The following is a 21,922-nucleotide window of genomic DNA, read 5'->3' as shown; positions in this document are numbered from 1 at the left end:
CATGGCATATGGGCCATTTTCAAGTGTGTGGATAAAGCTATTGGGAATTATGCTTGGAGTAATGTTTTTCCTTATAGTTCAATCACACATCTCCCCAAATTGAAATATGATCATAGACATTTATTACTGTCCCTTAAATCGAGAGTCCTTATGCCTAAAGGCGTCATTTTAGGTTTCTAGCTAGTTGGGCGGAGCATCCTTGTTTTAATAATTTTGTTTGAGATAATTGAGACTTTAACGGAAATATGGTAGAATCTATGTCACGATTTACCATGTCCATTAGGAATTGGAATAGGACGGTGTATGGACACTTAGATGTTCATAAAAGACAGTTGATACAGAAATTGGCTTGAACTCAGAAAGCTCTAGAAAAATTGAATTCAAATTATTTGGTTCAATTGGAATTTCAGATTCGAGAGGAGATTGAAAATGTTTTACAAAATGAAGAGCTATTATGGAAATAGAAAGCAAGATGTGATTGGTTTCATTTAGGAGATTGCAATACCAAGTTTTTTCATGCCTGCGCATTGCAAAGAAGAAAGCATAATCGAATCACGTGTCTAAAAAAATGCGAATGGAGATTGGCTATATGATGAAGAAGATCTTCAGAATGAGGCGACTAAGTATTTTCAGAATATGTATGGGGAAAGACCAAATCAAATGCCAACGTTACCTATAAATTCTTTTCCGATGTTGGACCATAGTGATATTATGTTATTAGGAAGAGAGGTTTCAAAGGAAGAAATCAAGACAACAATGTTTGACATGTCTCCTTTTAAGCTACTGGGAAGTGATGGTTTTCATGCACTTTTCTTCCAAAATCAGTGGGACTTGGTTGGTGGGGCAGTTTGTGAATGGGATCAGTAGGTCTTCGTTGGTCAAATCATTGACTTATAGTTCGATAATTTGCTTATTGTTCTTATACAGAAGGTTGCTAATCTAGAGAATTATGCACAATTTAGACCAATAAGCTTATGTTTGGTCCTCTATAAGTTGGTAATTAAGGTTATCGCTAATCGATTCAAAGTGGTATTTTCTAAGATCATCGTTCCGGAGTAAGCAGCTTTCATTACAGGTAATGAAGGGCGCCACCACATTAGTATGTCAGAGTGTTTTAAATAAATTCAATCCAAAATATTTGATGTTATAATATATTATGATTTGTGCTTTCAGTTAGATATTTCCATATAAAACTACATATTTTGTTATGGATTAAAAAAAACATATTATTTTCTATTTAATTTATTTAAAACCTATATAAAATATTTAAATCCCAATTTTAAAATTTGTTTAAAATAAATTTAATTTTCTATTTATTTGTCAATTTTTAGAATTATATATAAAATTTTATATTTTTAATATATTTTTACAATTATATTTGAATGTACCAAATAAATTTTAAATACGAAATTATTTAAAATGTTTTCAAATTGTAATTTTTTTTGAATCAAAGATGACCGATGCATTAAAGAATGAAGGATTAAAGTCTTGGTTACAAAATCTAAAACCCTACACTGTTTCAGCCCACCAACTAGCTGACACTATCCTATTGCTACCTTTGGGCGGTGCCTCGGATACCCCTAATAAACTGACAAGAAAACACTTAACAACTAAGAAAAAGAAACAACTCAATCAGCAAAACATTTCCTAATTTCTAATCGCAAACCCAAAACCTAAACCCTCAAATCTTTCCCTGAAAGGACGCTTCTACTTTCGTTGCATCAGAAAACCTATTCTATAGGAGCTAGTTGCCTTCACCTGATTCATCAAATTAAATCCTTTTGTCCCAACTCCTCAGATTTTCCTGACTTCCTTGGAGTTTTCAAAAACATAAACTAACTCACTCTGGACTCAGTTTGAGAAAAAGCCTTTTCTCACCACCGTTGCTCCTTTGTGATGATGGACTCAACATCTAGCGGAACTTCTTCCATCCAATAGATCGAGGTTTCGCACCGTCGTCCCCATGTTGCTAGTTCGTGTACTGTTTCATTTGCTGTTTGTGGTAAATATTGAGAGGTAAAGTTTTTAAACCTGGTTGCTCTACTATTTATCTCACTAATGGTATTACCTATGACTGATCTATCATTCCTTAGTGTTCTTAGTTTCTTTAGGACCTTGAGTGCATCTCCTTCTAAGCATACATCGCTGAAACCCATTTCATATGCAAAAATAACCGCTTGTAAACATGCGTGTGCTTCTGCCATTGTTGGATCTCAAATATTTTCTTTTGGGTAAACACATGACCCATCACAAACCCTCAATTGTTTCTTATGCATCAAAATTTACTTTAACTTGTTCACCCTCTGGAGGTTCCCACTAGGCTCCTTGATGGGCATTAAAATCACCAAATACAAATTTCTACGACAAAATAATAGTAAATTAAAATATAGAGCAATAGGGTCAAATCCACAAAAACTGGTTATCCAATTTCACCTTTTCTCATGACCAGAATTACTGTCGTGGTAATAGTTGTGCCCATGACCTGTGCGTTGCAATGCTGGAAACAAAAAAGGGGTTTTATTTGATAAAGATAATAATATTAAGAGAAAAGAAAAAATATATGTATATAAAATAAAGCAAAAAAATGTGATTGCAAAATAAAATAAATTGGTAAATAAAATATTTTTAAAGCTTAGCCTTAGCCTCAGTATGCTCTAAACTTGAACTAATTTTTTCATTCCAACCGATAAATTGGTTATAGCAATTGAGGACGCCTCAAACCGCCAACTCTTCCTCTCGTATTCGATTCCGGTACGACCTGCAAATCGACCATTGTTGAATTGCTAACCATGCGACACGTACTCGTAATTTAAGACTTCGACAGCCTTACGATCTGAAAAAGCCCAACTCGAATTATAGCCTCAATCGTGTAGGTCGTTTAAATCCGATCACTATCTTCCATGATGGAATCCAACTAGCTTTTTCCAATTATACACGCCAATTTATTCGTGGGATTTTGAATACAGCACGAGCGATTCAACTTCCCAACTGTACACTAAATGATTCCAACCTAACTGTGCTTTTTGAATTGAAATCGAATCAACTTTAAGGGACGAATTTGTACTATCTCATATATCGGAGAGATAGCGAATATCGAGTCACAAAGTATTTAGTGTGCGTTCATATCTCACGATTATTTTATCGGAGTGGCAACTAGACTAAGGCTAAAAAGGGGATTTAGTTAAGCATGAAATAAATCATGTTAGATAGAGTATGTAAGTGATTTAAATGGATTTATGGAAAGTGGAAAGGGGAGGGGGCTTGAAAGGAAAATAAGCCAAAATTATTGAAAGTAAAATAAAAAAATTGAAACTGCATAATAGAACAAACGCAAGAAGGAAAACAGAAAGAATTTTATTTAATTGCCGGGAACTAACTGTGTGTTCAATTGACTGAGGGTGGATTTGGATGGGCGATTGAGTGCGGTACGGTGCGGTGCGTTTAGCTTACTTTTTGTCTCACATTACAGTATCGTTACAGTATCTAATCTCACCGCCACCGCTGTTTTTACACTAACCGCAGGTAAACGCACCGCCCGTCCAAACTCACCCTGAAACTGTTAGATTTTTCCTAAATATTATCATTAAATAAATTAAAATTTTAGAAATCAGATTTAAATTAGAGATTAAATTTTGATATTGATCTTTCAATCAAGCCCTCCTCTTTACTTTTTATTTCAATTTAGCTCCTTTTTGTAAGAGTTTGAACTCAATCTACCAACTTCATTCCTTATAAGAAAAACCCAAATTTAATAGCATGTAATTCGATAATTAACTAAAATTTACGAATTTACCTTACTACCACTCATATTTAAAATTGTAATTTTAAAATTGTTTTAAAATATTTCTCAAATAATATATCATATCCAAATATATAATATATTTTAATGTAGATATACAATTCTATTTATCTTGAAAAATAAAATTTTCAAAATATCCAGCTTTTTTATGAAAATAACTTAAAATTTTTGATTAATTATAAAAATGACCCATTTTTTTACTATGAAATGGGTCATTATTATAGTTAATAAAAATTTTCGGGTTATTTTTATAAAAAAAAAGCCAAAATATCCACTTGGTCGTGTAAAAGGGGGAAAATTGAAAAAAAAATTTACGGGCAGAAGCAGGTGAAGTGACAAGCCGGCGCCAATTCGAATGGAGATAAGGTTTTTCACTTGTTCGTTGGTTGGCTACTGTAATCTCATCTGCTAATCTCGTGGCTCTTAACTCCCTCCTTCCATCTCTCTTCTTTCTTCCTTCCCTTCCCCAACTTCAAACTCAATCAGCTTTCTCTTCTTCCGTTAAACCCTAAGCAATGACCCTTTCTCTCCAAGCCTCCCTTATCTGCAATCCTTGGCCTTCTCTTCCTAAACCACGCTTTCGCCGTTCTTCTTCCCCTCATTCCAATCTTTCTTCTGTTCCCAAACACTCTTTCCCTTCTACTTTTCTGAATTCCCCATTTTATGCACGTCCTTTCTCAATCGCTTGCACATTGCTTCCCGAAAACGTTAACTCCGGCTCCAAATTCGATACCCATGTTGAAGATTCCAAACCCGAAGCTTTAATTTCGGATTCTGAAAACCCCACCGCCATCGATGAGTTCGTGAATGTTAGCGAGGGAGCTGAAGTCAACAACATCGACGGGGAAACTGAGAATGTGGTGGAGACTGATAGGCTGAATGATAACTTGGTGGAAAAAGAAGGGCTCAAAAGCAAAATCCCTGCCGTGGTGTTTTTAATGGGAGTTTGGGCAATGGTTAAAAGGGGAATGGACAAAGCGGTGGCTTCGGGTTGGTTCAATTGGTGGCCCTTTTGGCGTCAGGAAAAACGGCTTGATCGCCTCATTGCAGAAGCCGACGCCAATCCCAAAGACGCCGCTAAACAAAGCGCTTTGTTGGCTGAGCTTAATAAGCACAGGTTTTCTTTCACTTTTTCTATTGTTGATTCATTTCAACGCAATTTTCTTTTCTAGCTCTTTGGTGTTTGATTTTTAATGTTTCTAAACAGTCCTGAGTCTGTGATTAAGCGATTTGAAGAAAGGGATCATGCGGTAGACAGTAGAGGAGTTGCTGAATATCTTCGAGCTCTGGTAGTCACTAATGCCATTGCTGAATACCTTCCGGATGAACAGTCTGGAAAGCCTTCTAATCTTCCTACTTTGGTAACAAGGCCCTGCCTCACCGCTTTGGTTTTCTATATGGATTTCATTCAATTATTTTTCATTACGTTAAAAATTGCAATACTTGGTTGAACCGATGTTATCTCTTTCCACATGCGAGGTATGCTGGACCTCTGAATCGGTGGATAAGTAGGCTTGAGAATAATTCAATATGAATCTATGCTTTAATATCACCAAAAAAGACTTAAGGATATCTGATCCGTTAAATTTTAAATTTAGTTGCAAGAATTGAAGCAGCGAGCATCAGGAAACATTGATGAGTCCTTTTTAAACCCTGGAATTTCGGAAAAGCAGCCATTGCATGTGGTGATGGTAAGCCTTTATATTTCATTGTTCTGTGTGGGTGCCAATATGGCTTATACATAGAACATTCTTCTTGCGTAGTCTATACTTGTGCTCTGATACATGGACTATCATGACCATACACATCTTGGTTATTCTTCTCTTCATATTGGAATGCTTTGTCAACTATTTTGATAGTGATGTTGTTTTCTTTATTAGGTTGATCCTAAAGTTTCAAATAAATCACGATTTACGCAAGAGCTTATTTCAACTATCTTGTTCACTGTCGCTGTTGGATTGGTTTGGTATGAATTCCACAAATCGCAAACATACACCTTTTCATTGTCAAATTCAAGCAATCTTTGCTATAAACCCATTGTTATAATATTTTAAACCATGAAAACTGTGTGCAGGATAATGGGTGCTGCTGCACTTCAGAAGTATGTAGGAAGCTTGGGTGGAATAGGAACTTCAGGTGTTGGATCAAGTTCCTCTTATGCCCCCAAAGATTTGAACAAAGAAGTGATGCCAGAGAAGGCAAGTACTCGAATACTCTTCTTGCAGTCTAATTATGACTATGGCTTCTTGTTTCATTTGACAACTGCATTTCTATTTGACAACATCTTTGGTAAGATGAAAAATTTGGGCAATGACAAAATTTTACTGGAAAATTATTCATAACTAAAGGGAAACTATTATAATTTGGTAAAATTTCATGGTTCATCAGAAAAATGCTGATCAAGAACCTGTTTTGCAGACATGCAAGTGAAAATGCAACTTTGGTTTTGGTATGATGGGCCAGGGCTATTTATTGGAAACAAAATAGATATTCCTGAACCCTGTTTTTTTCCCCTCATTAATTACTTCATGTGCAGAATGTTAAGACATTTAAAGATGTCAAAGGCTGTGATGATGCAAAACAAGAGCTTGAAGAAGTAGTGGAGTATCTCAAAAACCCATCAAAGTTCACCCGCCTAGGGGGGAAGTTGCCAAAGGTTTGTGCATGGTGTATGAAATTGGTTTCGTTTTTGTCTGTTTTACTGAATACTCCTTATGATGGAATATTTTGGATCTCTAAGTTGTATATTTCTCAAGGGTATGCTAGAAAATAGAAATAGAATAAAAAAATATCAATGGTTTCTGTGTGAGGAGAACCAAATATACCAAAAACCGACCTGAAGTCCTGTTATCTAAGCATTAGCTCAGTGGTAGGGTGGGGAAGGGGATTTACTAATGATTCTAGGTTCAGTTCAACATACTTCCTTACAGAGGAGGGAGAAAATAAGTTTCGATGTTTTTGTCCATTGTGAAGTCTATAGTGAGTAATTCTGCATTTTACGTGAATAATGATTGTTGAAATTGGTATGCCATGGTTCATTTTGGAGTACAAGGGTTTTTTGTGATATTCTTCTAGTTTTATTATCTTATGCACAACCAAATTGCAGGGAATCCTTTTGACTGGAGCACCTGGAACTGGAAAAACCTTGCTAGCCAAGGTTAGTTGTTCCTTCTAATTCTCATTATGACTGCTTACATATGTCTAGGAGTTTTTGCAAGTTACATCTTAACCACCATACAAGTTCTCTAGCTGTTAGTGGCTTCCTTTGAAACATGTTGCATGTGCATATATCCATATTAAGATAGGTTTGATTTGTTCAACCTTGAAGGCTATTGCGGGGGAAGCTGGGGTACCTTTCTTCTATAGAGCAGGATCTGAATTTGAGGAAATGTAAGCCATCATCTGATTTCATCTTTGCTTGGCAACACTTGGTATAGACATTCATTTGCTTAAATGTGAGTTCTAAGATTATGTTCTGAGTCTGAAATTCTCTCTCTGTGTGGCAGGTTTGTTGGTGTTGGTGCTCGGCGTGTGAGATCCCTTTTTCAAGCTGCTAAGAAAAAGGTTGGTATTCAAACTACTGAGTTCTGTGGATTACTTTGATTGCTTAATTGATGTCTCGTACTGTCTAACTATGCCATTAACAATATTTCATATTTTATAGGCCCCATGCATCATTTTTATTGACGAAATAGATGCTGTTGGATCCACACGAAAACAATGGGAAGGCCATACAAAAAAAACACTACATCAGCTTCTTGTTGAAATGGATGGTTTTGAACAGAATGAGGTATATTTAAATAAGTTTGCAATATAATAATTGCTTTGCATGTTTTAATTTGTCCAACCTCTGTCTATCTCATAGGGAATAATTCTAATGGCAGCAACAAATCTGCCGGACATTCTTGATCCAGCTTTGACCAGACCTGGCAGATTTGATAGGCATGTAAGTGCTCCAATCATTCGTTCTTTCTTAAATCTTTGTGTTTACAGATTTCATGTTGAAAATTACTCTCAAGGAACCGAAGATGAAAATTTATAGTTGGTTCCTTAATCAGATTCATCCCCCAACCAATCTTCCCTGCAGGGTTTTGCCCTTTATCAAAAATCGTGCTCCAGATTGTTGTTTACTTGAGTCCTCGAAGTGTGACAGAAAACAATTTTTAATTTCTCAAGGTGTCACTATTGACTTAAATAATCACTTCATAGTTCTTGTGTGAATCCTTCAACCTTTTGTTCTAATACTAGTGAAGTCTTTGTTGAGAACATGAGAATAGGATCAAGTATCTGGGCGATTAACAGGAATGTTGGAAGCTATTGCCTTCTCTTTATTGCTATTCCTAGAACGACCTCTGGTGACTGATGACCAGCTTATTGAAGGGAGACTAAAACCTTTAGGACTCGTTTAGTGAGAGATTTAGATCTCTTGAAAAATAGATAAAAATTCTAGGGACTAGTTACATTAAAAGATGTTTCTAAAAGGAAATAAAACAATTTAACCTTAATTAAAAATAGTTTAAAATTGAACCTAAAGTAGAAGTACTGTAAAATAATAAAGTAAATAATTACTTTAAAGACTTAAACTAACGCCTTTTTCCTCTCATATGTGTGACCTTTAAAAGCGTCCACAACATTACCCCCCTCCTGTAGAAAGAGATTGTCCTTAAGCTCAAAGTCATGATATGCCCCATGGAACTAATCCAAATCATCGTAGGTAGCATCAAAATTAGGCAAACCAATCTAGTGAACTAAGAGCTCTTAGTGATCACGATTGAGACGAGTTTGACAGAAGCAGGAGTATGAACACCACGACCTTCTTCTATTGGTGGAACTGTAGCCAATGTAGGAGAGTTATCACCTTTAAAAGCCTTCATTAAAGAAACATGGAAAACATTATGAATTTTGATGTCCGAAGGTAATTGCAATTCATATACCACAAGATCAATCTTGTGAATAATTGGAAAAGGACAATAGAAACAGGAGACAACTTATGAGAATTCGAGGTCCCAAGAGAACACTGACGGGGATTTTAACTGAAGCCAAACCAAGTCACCAACAGAAAACAACACATTTCCATTACCCTTTTCATAATAAGTCTTCATGCGTTGTTGCGCCTGAAACAGTCTATCTCTAATTTCGTGCAATGCCTCATCCCTATCCATAAATGTAGTGTCAACAACCTCGACATTGGAAGAACCAACCTCATAAGACAATAAACGAGGTGGATCCTAACCATAGACAACCGGAAAGGGAGTAGTTTATAGTACTGATTGGAAAGAAGTATTATAACAATATTCAGCCCACAGTACCTATGCCACCCATCTCTTTGGAAAATCTCCCACAAAACATTGAAGATACATTTCCACTGGATGGTTGACTACCTCTGTTTATCCACCTATCTGACCACTATAGTTTCCTATCAATTGTAATCATTTCCTAGAGTGCATTTGTATTCCCTGAAGCATAACTTATCTCCCTTTCACTGCACATTTCATTGTTAGTGCACCAAAGTCCCAGATAATAGGTCCCAATGTTTGAGGCCATTTAATACCCTACTCGATATCGGACCCAACCAAAGGAATACCATAAAAGTCTGCAAAAAATTTATGGGCAGCAATAGAAAAAAGTAACCGAGAACAAATCCCTCTACTTTTTACCTTTTCACCATTGGAAATAGAGCTAGCATTGGATAAGAGTGTTACCCGAAGTGCAAGGCACTGAGCAGCTGTAGCACTAATGAAGTTGTGTGTACTCCCCGAATCTATCAGGGCTCAACAAGGGTTGTCCGTTTGTTACGACTTGTAACTGCATAGTCTTAGCATGCAAGGAGATTTCAGGTTTAACTTCTCCTAATTCTTCGATATTCTTTGCCACTGTATCACCCAATTCTAACCAAAAGAACTTTTTGCACTAATGAGTGGCCGAATAAGGCTCATCACAATTATAGCATAACCCTTCTACATTTTGCCATCTTTTTTCTGCTTAAGTGCTTTATGAATGGAGTTGATGTTGTAGATCTTGAAGAACGTGCAACTATAGTATTCATGGTACCCTTCTGAACTAACGTGTTTGAAATCAATGACCCAGAATTTGTTTGAGCAGTCGGTCATGCCCCTCGTTGATTATTTCTGACACGTAATAATTGTTTTTTTTTTTGGTTCAAAATTTCTGACGAGACTCATAGCCATGGCTAAATTTGAGGGCTTTTGCATCTGAACATTAAGTTGAATTGAATCGTCTAACTCAGCTAAAAATAATCCAACATGTTGATCTGGTCAAACATATTGACTAGCTCTTGCCAATTTTTCCTGAAATTGTCATTGATAGATCTCTACAGTTCCTGTCTGCTTCAAATTAACAAAATCTTTGGGTTGCTGCCTACTGAAGGACCAAAATGAAGGGAGTAATAATTACGTAACTTCATTCATTCACCCCTCCAACTTCATTTGATAATACCAAAGTTGCACCTTGCCCAACATGTGAAAGGCTGCCAACCCTACTTTGTTTGCCTCATGGGTGTGGTAGTTTTTGAAAAATTGTTTGCATTGATGCAACCAAATCAAGGGGTCTTTGATCCATCGAAAGTAGGGAAATCCCTTTTTGCATACTGAGGAATAGATCCTCTAGTTGTCAAAGCCGCCCCACTCGGTGGTGGTGGCATTGCAACTCCCGCAGCGATTGGTGGCAATCAGAAAATAGGGCTTTTATCCAATCTTGTATATGTTGGAATTGCTTGTTTATTTAACTTTTGCAAATCAATAATTTTGCTGTCACCACAAAATCTGCATATGTTTGTATTTCATTGCCCATTCTGAGATGCCTTTATGCCAAATTATTGAGAACGTGGGAATAGGATCTAGTCACTGGGAGATTAATGGAAACGTTGGAAATGATTGCCTTCCCTTTATCACTATTCCCAGAATGACCTATGGTGATTGATGATTAGCTTTAGGACTCATTTAGATAGAGACCTAGATCTCTTGAAAAATAGATAGCAATTTTACTTATGTTTTTATTCTCCAGTAGGTCCTTAAATAGGGACTAGTTACATAAAAAGATGTTTCTAGAAGGAAATAAAACAACTTTAACTAAAAATAGCTTAAAATAAACTGAACTTAAAGTAAAAGTAACGTAAACATAAAAAGTAAATAATTTTACTTTAAAGACTTAAACTAATGCCTTTTTCCTCTCATATGTGCGACCTATATAAGTATCAACAGTTTTGCAGTGGACTACGGTTCTTCTAGGACAGGGCATTTACTATTTTCTTCTTCTATTCTCTTTTATATAAGGACTTATAAATCCCATTTGTAGATTGTTGTCCCAAATCCAGATGTTAGAGGTCGTCAAGAGATTTTGGAGCTCTATCTACAAGATAAACCAATGTCTGATGATATAGATGTTAAAGCAATTGCCCGTGGTACTCCTGGATTCAATGGTGCAGGTAAGTTTTTACGAATAAAGTGAAACAAGTCTACTTCCTGGCAACAAACATTCTTATTGTGTTTAACTTTTTCCTGCTGTTCTGCCAATCAGATCTAGCAAACTTGGTGAATATTGCTGCAATTAAAGCTGCAGTTGAAGGTGCGGATAAGTTGACTGCTGCACAGTTGGAATATGCTAAAGACAGGATACTCATGGGTACTGAGCGTAAAACAATGTTTTTAACAGAAGAGTCAAAGAAGGTATTGGCATTTTTTTATTTGTCACTTTAAGATAGAATTGAAGTTGGGGTTTGTTTGGAATGTGTTGAATCATTTTCTGTAATCAGTGCAAACAAAGATATAAAAGGGCCAACTATGATAACAAAGATTGCCAGAAAATCTTTTACAATTTGGGATGTCCAAATAAATGGCCACAGTTAAGGATTGCTCTTCATGTTTAAAGTTTCTTGATGCAACTATGATAACAAGGATTGCTCTTCTAGTTCTCTATTAGCTTACGGTGTGTAACATTAGGTCCTATATTTTCAAGATAAACTTATATCATTATCCAAAATGTATAATAATCCTTGTTTTCTGACATTATCAAACATAACTTCAGCTCACAGCTTATCATGAAAGTGGCCATGCAATTGTTGCTTTCAACACTGAGGGTGCACATCCAATCCACAAGGCAACAATCATGCCCCGTGGATCTGCTTTAGGAATGGTTACGCAGCTGCCTTCAAGTGATGAAACTTCAACTAGTAAGAAGCAATTATTAGCTCGTCTTGATGTTTGTATGGGAGGAAGAGTTGCAGAAGAGCTCATCTTTGGCCAAGACCATATCACAACTGGGGCAAGTAGTGATCTGCACACAGCTACAGAGCTTGCTCAATATATGGTACATTTCAAAATGTTTCAGTTTTTTCTGAATCTTTAATTCTGCATTGCTATATTTGCGTTACCAGTTTGTCATTATTTATATATGGTATATCAGGAAATAAAACTGTGAATTTCATACCTATGGGCAAGATGTGCTCTTCAATTCTTCATTACTCTAAAAAGTGCTGCTCCTTTTATTTAATTTTTCATTGCCAATAGCTTTAACGTCTATTCCAGGTATCAAATTGTGGGATGAGTGATACAATTGGACCAGTTCATATTAAAGAGCGACCAAGTTCAGAAATGCAATCTCGCATTGATGCTGAAGTATGTTCCTCTAAGCTGGAGTTCTGGTTTGCACTAGTGTCTTTTCAATCTTAATTTGTTTTATGTTGTTACCCAGGTGGTGAAGCTTCTAAGAGAAGCATATGATCGCGTGAAAGCCCTGTTAAAGAAGGTATGTTCATTAAACCCCTCTGTTTTGTAGTTTTCTTTACTGATAAGGAATAAGCAACCATACTATACAACAATGAATAAAATGAAATCTGAATGGTAGGATCCTAGTTTCTAAGATTTCAGAGTATGTATGAAGAATATTTGATTCTGTAAGTTCATCCATTGATGAATTTTCAGATAAAAGTTATACCTTAGGTAGTAGTTCCAACTGCGAGTGGAAAACTCAAATAACTTTTGAGTAATCTATTTTGTACTGCAAATTGTAAACACTTTATTTGACATTATTTTCAGCAAGAGAAGGCATTGCATGCATTAGCAAATGCACTTTTGGAGTATGAAACACTTAGTGCGGAAGAAATAAAGCGCATTCTTCTTCCTTATCGGGAAGGAAGGTTGCCTGAGCAACAAGAACAGGGAGAGGGGGAGCTCGCGTTGGCTTAAGCTTTAACTCACATCTGAAGGGAGCGCTGTACAGTGTATTTTAAGCACTAGAGAATTATTTATATTATTTGTTGCAAATCTGCAATTGCCCCCTACCATTGTCGCAAGACATGTTATGGGAACTGTGCTTAATCTCCAGGGGGGACTGGGCATCGATCAGAATGAGATCCCCCTGTCCTATGCAGCCTTAAGTTCAGAAACAGCCAGCTTAGATCGTGTACTATTTGTGAAATCATATATTGTTTGAACTTTTTACCCCATCTGCGGGGGAAAATTTTGAACTGTGTAACGTAAAAGTGACATTTATAAAAATCATTACTATCCTCTGAGTTCATATTTAGTACTGATGACCCCATCTTCTGCATTTCTAATATGGATGAGGATCATAGCTCTATTGCAGCATTGATTCTTCAATAGTACTTTATTTGATGTTGTTTGACACCGAATGTCCTAGGCCCGCCCTTTCAAGATGATTGTAGTATGTTTACAAAGATGAAAAAGTATAGTTTTGATAAAAGTTTATACTTAATTTTTATTGATTTATTTGCATCATAAATAAGTGGTTCGTTGGCTCAAACAAAAAAAGCAAGGCCACAACTGATCTGTGAGGATTCCTTCCAAATTCTTTTGCTTCTAATAGGTCACGAAGTAGATTTGAATTACTATGCAGTGTTCATTTTTAAAGCTTAATATTTTTTTGAGGTCATTTTATTTTCTAACTTTAATTTTGAATTTAATTATTTTCACTATAAATTAAATTGAATTGAGATTTAATAAAGTTAATCTGATTTTATAACATTCTAAAATCTCAATCCCTAAATTTTAAACCCTAAAACACTAGGTTGTTAGGCTCTAAATTTTATTCAACTCCAAACCTTAAAATTATATAAAACCACATTTAATTAAACACTAATTGATATTAAAATATAATGAATTAACTAACGTAAGTATATCTATCAATCAATTAATAGTATAATTACGGTGAGTACGTATATTGTTCTCTCAAGGACTATAATTACTAGTATTTATCTTCTTTCTATTATTTAATTTAATAATTCAAAAGATTAATTAAAATTAAAATTAACTACGAATGCTCAAAGAAATAATCATGAAAATAATTAAATATCAAACGATTGACTAAACAATACCATGTAAGAATCCGCCTAGAATTCATCTAAAATTCTCAATCCAATTTATGCAACTTATTTCCTTACTTTCTTTGATCCGAGAAATTCTTAATCTATGTTAATATCTCTTTCGAGCATAAAAGAAACTAATTCTAGGTTGATTAATTGAAAATTTTTCTAATTAAAACTTCTATTATCGATTAATTAGTTTTATGGATTCCCTACTAGATTTGATTCTAATCCAATAAATTTATATCATTCTATTTCTAGGATTAATGCATGAAACACCATTCGATTACGCATAATTTAATCACAAACAGGGTCTATTTAATCTCAAACTTATGCATATCAAACATGAATTAAAACCCTAGAAATAATAACCCAAGAACAATTCAAAGTTCATAGTCGAAAACAAAGAAACTAGGATTTTATTGTATAAAACTTTAAATCAAATAATAAAATTCATCCTAAAATTTATCTCCTTAAGTATTTAGAAAATTAGTTCATACTCACAAAAAGAAATACAAAATACAGTATAACCAATAAAATAAAAAAATCCATGATAAGTTCTTCAAAAATCAATTGGAACCTTTTAGAGATTTTGGATTTGCATTTGATTATCAATTTCCCGACATATAAGCAAATGTGTAAAAACAAATATTCTTTGATGGTTTGTTTTAGCATCGCACAAGCGTGCTAGCAATTGGTGTTTCGATCAGAAACTTTTTCTACACTCACTTTAGAAGGTACGCTATAAATACTAAGTAGTCTGTTTGGAGATCACTCATGAATGGTCGTTCTAGATGATTCATTCTTCTAACAATCCATTTGCATATGCTTGTGTGTGTACAGGCACACATGCCTTTATAAGTTTACCTAAACTTTGTGTCAACCCTAAGATCCATATGCTAATATGCTCCAATAAATTCTTTACTTGTGCCTAACAGTTGATTTAAGTAAAAAGTTACTGATAATGTCTCTTTGAACTTAAATGTTAGTGAAGGTCATTTTCATTCTCTTGCAGGTGCTGGTTTCAGTATCTAAAACTGGTTCCATCATCTTATACCTCAGGGATGTTGAGAAGCTTATCCTCCAATCTCAGCACTTATATAATCTGTTTCCAAAAATGTTAAACAAACTTTCGGGTCCAGTATTGATACTTGGTTCCAGGATGCTGGACCCTGGAGATGATTACAAGGAGGTGGATGAGAAGCTATTGGTGTTATTTCCATAAATAAAGCCACCTGAAGATGAAACCCGTCTGGATAGATGGAAAGCAAAACTGGAAGAGGACATAAAGATGCTCCAAATTCAAGATAGCAGAAGCCACATGGCCGAGGTACTTGCAGCAAATGACCTTGAATGCGATGATATGGGATCAATCTGTCAAGCAGACACTATGGTCATAAGTAATTATATTGAAGAAATTGTGGTATCCGCAATATCTTACCATTTGATGAACAATAAGGATCCTGAATACCGAAATGGCAAGCTTGTTATATCATCCAAAAGGTAGACATGATTATTACTAACTACTGATACAAGCTTCTTTCACAGCATATTTTTCGAAAATCTCTAAATAGAGCTCACCATTTGGTGTTCTGGTTCTGGAGCAGCTTGTGCCATGGACCGAATATTTTCCAGGAAGGAAAAAGTTGTGGGAAAGATACCTTAAAATTAGGGACTAATGTTGAATCTGCCAAGGTTTTGCTCTAATTCTAGTTACAAGCACTAATGATCTGTGCCACTTATATTGATGGATTAACAATTTACCCTTTTTTATTAACCTCAGGATGAAGAGGCTGTAGGTGCAACAACTGAATCAAAATCTGAAACCACTGCCCCTGAAAGCAAAAGTGAGAATGAGGAATCCAATCCGTGTGGGAAGGAGGGTGGGAACCCGCCAGCACCAAAAGCACCTGTAAGTTGTATGAAATTTTATGCATCTTACACACTTCAAGGATTTAAACTACTATTTCATGTCCATTACTTTTCTCTGGATCTTTTTCCTTGTTTGCTTTCAGTTTTTTCTTACTACTGATATAACGTCCTTGCAGGAAGTTCCTCCTGATAATGAATTTGAGAAAAGAATTAGGCCAGAGGTCATCCCTGCAAGTGAGATTGGCGCGACATTCGCAGATATCGGTGCTTTGGATGAGACCAAAGAATCACTTCAAGAGATGGACATGCTCCCTCTACGAAGGCCCGATCTCTTCAAAGGGGGACGTCTCAAGCCTTGTAGAGGTATATTACTCTTTGGGCCTCCTGGTACAGGCCTCCTGGTACAGGGAAAACAATGCTAGCGAAGGCCATTGCAAATGAAGCTGGATCTAGTTTCATTAATGTCTCAATGTCCACCATCACCTCAAAATGGTTTGGAGAAGATAAAAAGAACGTGAGAGCTTTATTTACACTAGCAGCAAAGGGTGCACTATTGAAAATCATTCATATTTATAGAAAGTCAAAATATGAGTTTCACAAATATATGGGTATCAAAATCTGAAATTTAAGGCACCAAAAGTGAGATTGAGATTTGGCATAAGATAATTGCAATTTTGATATCTGAACCTCAACTATAAATAGGCCTAACTATTTTTCTTCATCATCATCCCAAATTTGCTATTTTCTATTTAAGGCATTGTTTTCTCTCTCTCTTTGTAAATTCTCATTTATATTTTGGAGTGAAATATATTTGGTAGTGCCCGAGAACGTAGGCAAAATTTGCTGAATCTCGTTAAATTATTGTGTTCTTTATTATATTATTCTGCATGAATTGTGAGTGTGATTGCAGTGATTTATTGTGCTATTAAATTACGATTGAGGGATATTCTGACTAGGAAAGACCTGGTACTTAAGCGATACTTGTGATCCAATCTCTCTTTCCTGGGAATTGAACTTAGTGTGATTTTTTAGTACAATAATTTTACTCTTTTATACGCTTCCGCACAACATGCACCTACAATAATTTTTATGGATGAGGTTGATAGCATGTTGGGACAGAGGACTAGGGTTGGAGAGCACGATGCTATGCGGAAAATTAAGAATGAGTTCATGGCACATTGGGATGGTCTATTGACCAAAGCTGGTGAGCGAATTCTTGTCCTTGCTGAAACCAACAGGCCATTCGACCTTGATGAAGCAATAATTAGGCGTTTTGAGCGTAGGTATATTTCCATAATCATCTCACTGTTGATATTATCCTTCTAATCTTCTGTCTAACTATGTGATTGGTTATAATTTTTTGCATTTGCCATCTACTAGCAGTGAGCTGCATCTTTACCCAAATAATATTTACCTCATCTGCTTGGTTCCTCCTTGTCCTTCAACATTTTTACTTTCAGCATCTCTTTTTGAAGCACATAGTTTACCTTAGCTTGACCTTTCTATCAACATTATTTGATCCCCCTAAAGCACTCACTGATTAGCCTTTGAGTTCATAGTCATAGCTTTGAGTATATCTTTCATTCAATCATTCTTATTAATTTATTCTTTGAATTGACATTTATGTTTCTGTACCATTTTATAGGGCGTATTCTTGAGCTTCTGCATTTATTTCTTATCAAGGATTTCATGACACTTGATTGTCCAAGGAAGTCCAAATTTCAGTTATGCAGGCAATTCATGGCACGATTTCTTGACAAGTCAATATGACTGAGCATCTTATCTTTTTTGTTTTGAGCAGAATTATGGTTGGCCTTCCGTCTGTTGAGAGCAGGGAAAATATATTAAGAACTGGCAAAAGAAAAACTTGAAAATCTGGACTTCAAGGAGCTTACAGCCATGACAGAAGGATATAGTGGAAGTGACCTCAAGGTTTTTAACTCATAACATTCACCATTAATTTGTATTTAACTACATTCAACTGATGGCTTTCACTACTTGGAACAGAACTTGTGCGTGACAGCAGCTTATCGACCTGTTAGGGAGTTGAAGGATATGGTGACTACTAATCTTTTTTTCTTTTCTAAAGCATTGCCAATCTGATGCCTTTATCTTCCCGTACTAGTAGGTGTGGAAAATGTACCTTATCGATTTCTGTTTTCAATAACTTTCATTAGGAAACGAGGAGGAGAGAAGAATCTGGCCAGAGTTAGGAAGATTCTTCAGAGAAAAAAGAAGAGAATGAGGAAAGAGTAATAATTACTTTGAGGCCTTTAAACATGGAAGATATGAGACAAGCGAAGAAGCAGGTAACTTCTAGTCGTAGTTTCTTTTTGCCTCAAATGCTGCAGTGTGTCCCCTTTGGCAAATTTGCTTGTCACTGCCATTAATCAAAAGTTTTCCTTGGAAGCTTCTCCGAACTTTACTCAACCAAGGAGATTAGCTGCTACTAAATTACAATCTATGTGTAACCTAAATTGAGAAGAGAGAACTTTTATGAACCTTAAGTCTATTTGTCAATGGACCATGCTATACAATCTAGCCGACTATTTTCTTCATACTGTAGTTCTCTCTTTATTTTCACCTATCCTTACAGCTCGATTTTCTGAACTCAGTGATAACGGAAAAATAATTGGTTGTCTAACAAAAAATGTACGTATATCTTCAGACTTGGAAAGTTTGGCATTTTATGCACAAAAGCTTATTTCATATGCCGGAATGTAGGTTGCCGCCAGCTTTGCTTCTGAAGGATCAGTAATGAGCGAGCTGAAGCAATGGAACGAGTTGTATGGAGAAGGAGGTTCAAGGAAGAAGCAAAAGTTCACATACTTCTTCTAATTTTTAGAATGTGTGTATCTCATGCTTTCTATCAGCAGATTTCTCCATGAATAGATGTGAAAATTTGGTTATGCTAAAAGCTCCTTCAGCGAAAATACAAGAGTTCCACTACCAGTCGTACTTGTATATGGGGTAGGCTCAAGATGAAAAGCTCTGGCATGGGATCTTTGTACAAAGAAATGCTGACCATTACCCCAGAGCTCCTACAGAGTGTGCTGACATACATTCTAAAGTATATATCTGGCATTTGTATATCATGCCTTGAGGAAGGTTCTCTGGCTACATGTTTGTCCATTTCATGAACCATTTGCCATCAATCTTTGGGCATTTTTTGTTGTGTTCTGTGAATGGGTGGTAGTTGGAAATGCCTGAAGATTTTCAAAATTTGTATAACGATGGAGGAGTTGTATATTGGATTGTTTTGAGATTCTACAGTTAAGGTAATCATTAAATTCTTCACAGTAGCATGACTTAACTAGGAAATTGACAATCTAAAATTACATTGAAGATGATGTAATTTTCACTAATTTTCCCTTTTAGAGGTGCATTAATCTTTAATTAATCTAAATTAATTAATTTAATCATGATTTATTAACATGATTTAACTATTAATTATACTTAATAGGTAGTGTCATCATCATCCACTAATTATATGGAATTCGGTCACTCTTTAATATATTTCTATATTAAATCTATAAATATTTCTATTTAATATTTACGGACTCAATTTACGAAAATAGAGTTTCGAAACTGCATTTTTTAGTACTACTAAAAATTGGGCCGTTACAATTCTTCCAGCCTGAGAAATTTCGTCCTCAAAAATTTACTTGAGAAAAGATGGGAATATTGAGATCTCATAGACTCTTTTAGTTCCCATGTAACTTCTTCTGCACCACGATGGTGCCACAATATTTTCACCAATGCCACGTGCTTGTTTCTCAATTCTTTCACTTCTTGTGCTAAGATTTTAATGGGTTCTTTGCCATAGGTCAAGTTAGGCTGTAGCTCAATATCATCGGGAGTTAAGATGTGGGAAGGATTGAACCTATATCTTTTCAGCATCGACACATGAAAAGCATTGTGGATTTTATCTTATTTTGGAGGTAGAGCTAATCAGTATGCTACAAGTCGAACCCTTTCGAGAACTTTATAAGGTCCAATAAACCTCAAACCGAGTTTCACTTTTTTGTTGAATCGCAAGCCTTTCTTCCAAGGTGAGACTTTTAAAAAGACTTTATCGTCAACTTCAAACTCAATGTGTTTTATTTTCAAATTAGCATAAGACTTTTGCCTATCAGAAGCAACCTATGAGAAATCTCGAATAACCCCAACTTTATCTTTAGTTTCTCTTACCAAAATCATTTCATGTCAACTTTTTATCACTCAACTCCGTTCAACATAGAGGAGTTCGACATTTACAACCGTACAAGGCTTTCTAAGGTGCCATTTTGATGCTTGATTTATAACTTTTATTGTATGAAAATTCAGCCAAAGATAGGAATTTTCCTGAGTTTCCTTCAAATTCAATCACACAGCATCGCAACATATCTGGGGGCGAAATATTATACTAAAATTCAATCTAGTGCCTAGAACTTCGTGCAATTTAACCCAAAATCTGGAGGTAAATCTTGGATCCCGATGTAAAATGATGGACAATGGCACTCCATGCAATCTCACAATTTCGGAGATAATCAACTCTCACTGGAATAAAATGAGCGGACTTCATCAATTTGTCAACTATCACCCAAATTGAATCTCTCTTTTTTGGAAATAATTGAATTACTTATACAAAATCCATAATGACTCGCTCCCACTTCCATTCAGGAATCATTACAGGTTGCAACAATCCCGAAGGAACTTGATGTGTTGTCTTTACCTCGCTATGCAACCCTTAATATATCTAACTTATGCAAGCTTAAAATCATCACATCTAATGCAATCAAACATGACCCAAAACCATGCATCAAATAAGTTATATACCAAGCTTATCATGCAAGTTTAATATTAGCCACAAATTGTACCATGGCATCCACATCAAGCAAGTGACCATTTACATAACCAAGGACTTTATATACATGCTGCAATTTTAAGACTCAAAATGAGAATAGTTCTACTGTCTCGATGATCGTGTGTGCTTCACATTGAACCAACTCAGTGAGTTTTGCAAGTTGATAACAGGGGCAAAGTTAGAAAATTTTTAGGGGAAAAATTAAATTGTATATTTTTACAATAGTAAAAATACAATTTCACCATTTCAATAGCCTATATCTTTATAATTTTTAAAGGATTAAATAAAAATTTTATCATTTTTGGGGGGCCAAAGTAAAATTTTACAATTACTAATTTAAAATTTTATAAACTATAAAAGGGGCCTAAATGGAATATTTTCCATTTTAGGGGGGGTTAGAACCCTTGCCAGCCCCTCTGGCGTCGCCACTAGTTAAAAGTCTATAAGTAGGAAAGACAACTAGAGTAAGCATATAAATGCTTAATAAGTTCAAATTAAAAATATAATGCTTACCTTGTTCATATGTAAGCATGTTAGCTATCATACTTTTGGCATAAATTTGGCTAGGACATGACACTTAAAATAACAACAAGGTGAGCATAAGTATTCATACACATTAAACATTATAAGCAAAACTCAAAACATAACCAATTTATACCACTTTCACAGAACTCATATCAATGTCATATTCTATCGTCAATCCATAAGATTATACCAATTTTGCATAATTCATTTCAATGTCATATCAAATTGGTTTATCGAATTCATTTCATTACATTTTCAAGTTTCCAATTTCAATTATAATGGTTCACCCCGATGGAACCCTATAGTAAAATGGACTTGGATACACGAGTGAACTACATTACACCAGATAGCTCGTAAGAGCTTAAACTACACCACACCAAGACACTGAAGTGTAAAGCTCATAGGCATCAAATGTATAAACATATTCAAATACATCCCTCCACCACACCAAAGTCTCCATAGAGACATATAATACTCGATGATCCACAACAGATGTTGGGTCTCGATATAACCTGCAACAATCTCCATACAATCACATATC

The 21,922-nt window shown here is 35.4% G+C and overlaps 1 protein-coding gene and 1 pseudogene across 1 annotated transcript; both read left to right on the top strand.

Moving 5' to 3' along the window:
* The first annotated feature begins 4,109 nt into the window (after positions 1-4,109).
* On the top strand, positions 4,110-13,342 carry LOC105779787 (ATP-dependent zinc metalloprotease FTSH 11, chloroplastic/mitochondrial). Its single transcript, XM_012603708.2, has 17 exons — positions 4,110-4,916; positions 5,007-5,160; positions 5,398-5,490; positions 5,680-5,765; positions 5,874-5,997; positions 6,336-6,455; positions 6,906-6,956; positions 7,128-7,189; positions 7,306-7,363; positions 7,464-7,589; positions 7,665-7,745; positions 11,114-11,243; positions 11,336-11,484; positions 11,843-12,124; positions 12,343-12,432; positions 12,509-12,562; positions 12,853-13,342. The coding sequence occupies exons 1-17, from the start codon at positions 4,315-4,317 to the stop codon at positions 13,000-13,002; spliced, it is 2,412 nt and encodes an 803-aa protein (XP_012459162.1). The 5' UTR covers positions 4,110-4,314; the 3' UTR covers positions 13,003-13,342.
* LOC105778849 (uncharacterized) lies at positions 13,118-19,182 on the top strand (annotated as a pseudogene).
* Positions 19,183-21,922: the final 2,740 nt, after the last annotated feature.

Source organism: Gossypium raimondii, chromosome 4 (genome assembly GCF_025698545.1).
Source record: "Gossypium raimondii isolate GPD5lz chromosome 4, ASM2569854v1, whole genome shotgun sequence".
Classification (NCBI taxonomy): Eukaryota; Viridiplantae; Streptophyta; class Magnoliopsida; order Malvales; family Malvaceae; genus Gossypium; species Gossypium raimondii.
This window is presented reverse-complemented; position numbering and strand designations above follow the sequence as displayed.

What these genes read in the sequence shown, in the direction of transcription:
- LOC105779787 (XM_012603708.2), top strand. Translation starts at nt 4,315, where the DNA reads ATGACCCTTTCTCTCCAAGCCTCCCTTATCTGCAATCCTTGGCCTTCT. An exon ending in GCTGAGCTTAATAAGCACAG is followed by an intron (nt 4,917 to 5,006) that starts GTTTTCTTTCAC and finishes GTTTCTAAACAG; the next exon opens with TCCTGAGTCTGTGATTAAGC. An exon ending in GAAAAACCTTGCTAGCCAAG is followed by an intron (nt 6,957 to 7,127) that starts GTTAGTTGTTCC and finishes TCAACCTTGAAG; the next exon opens with GCTATTGCGGGGGAAGCTGG.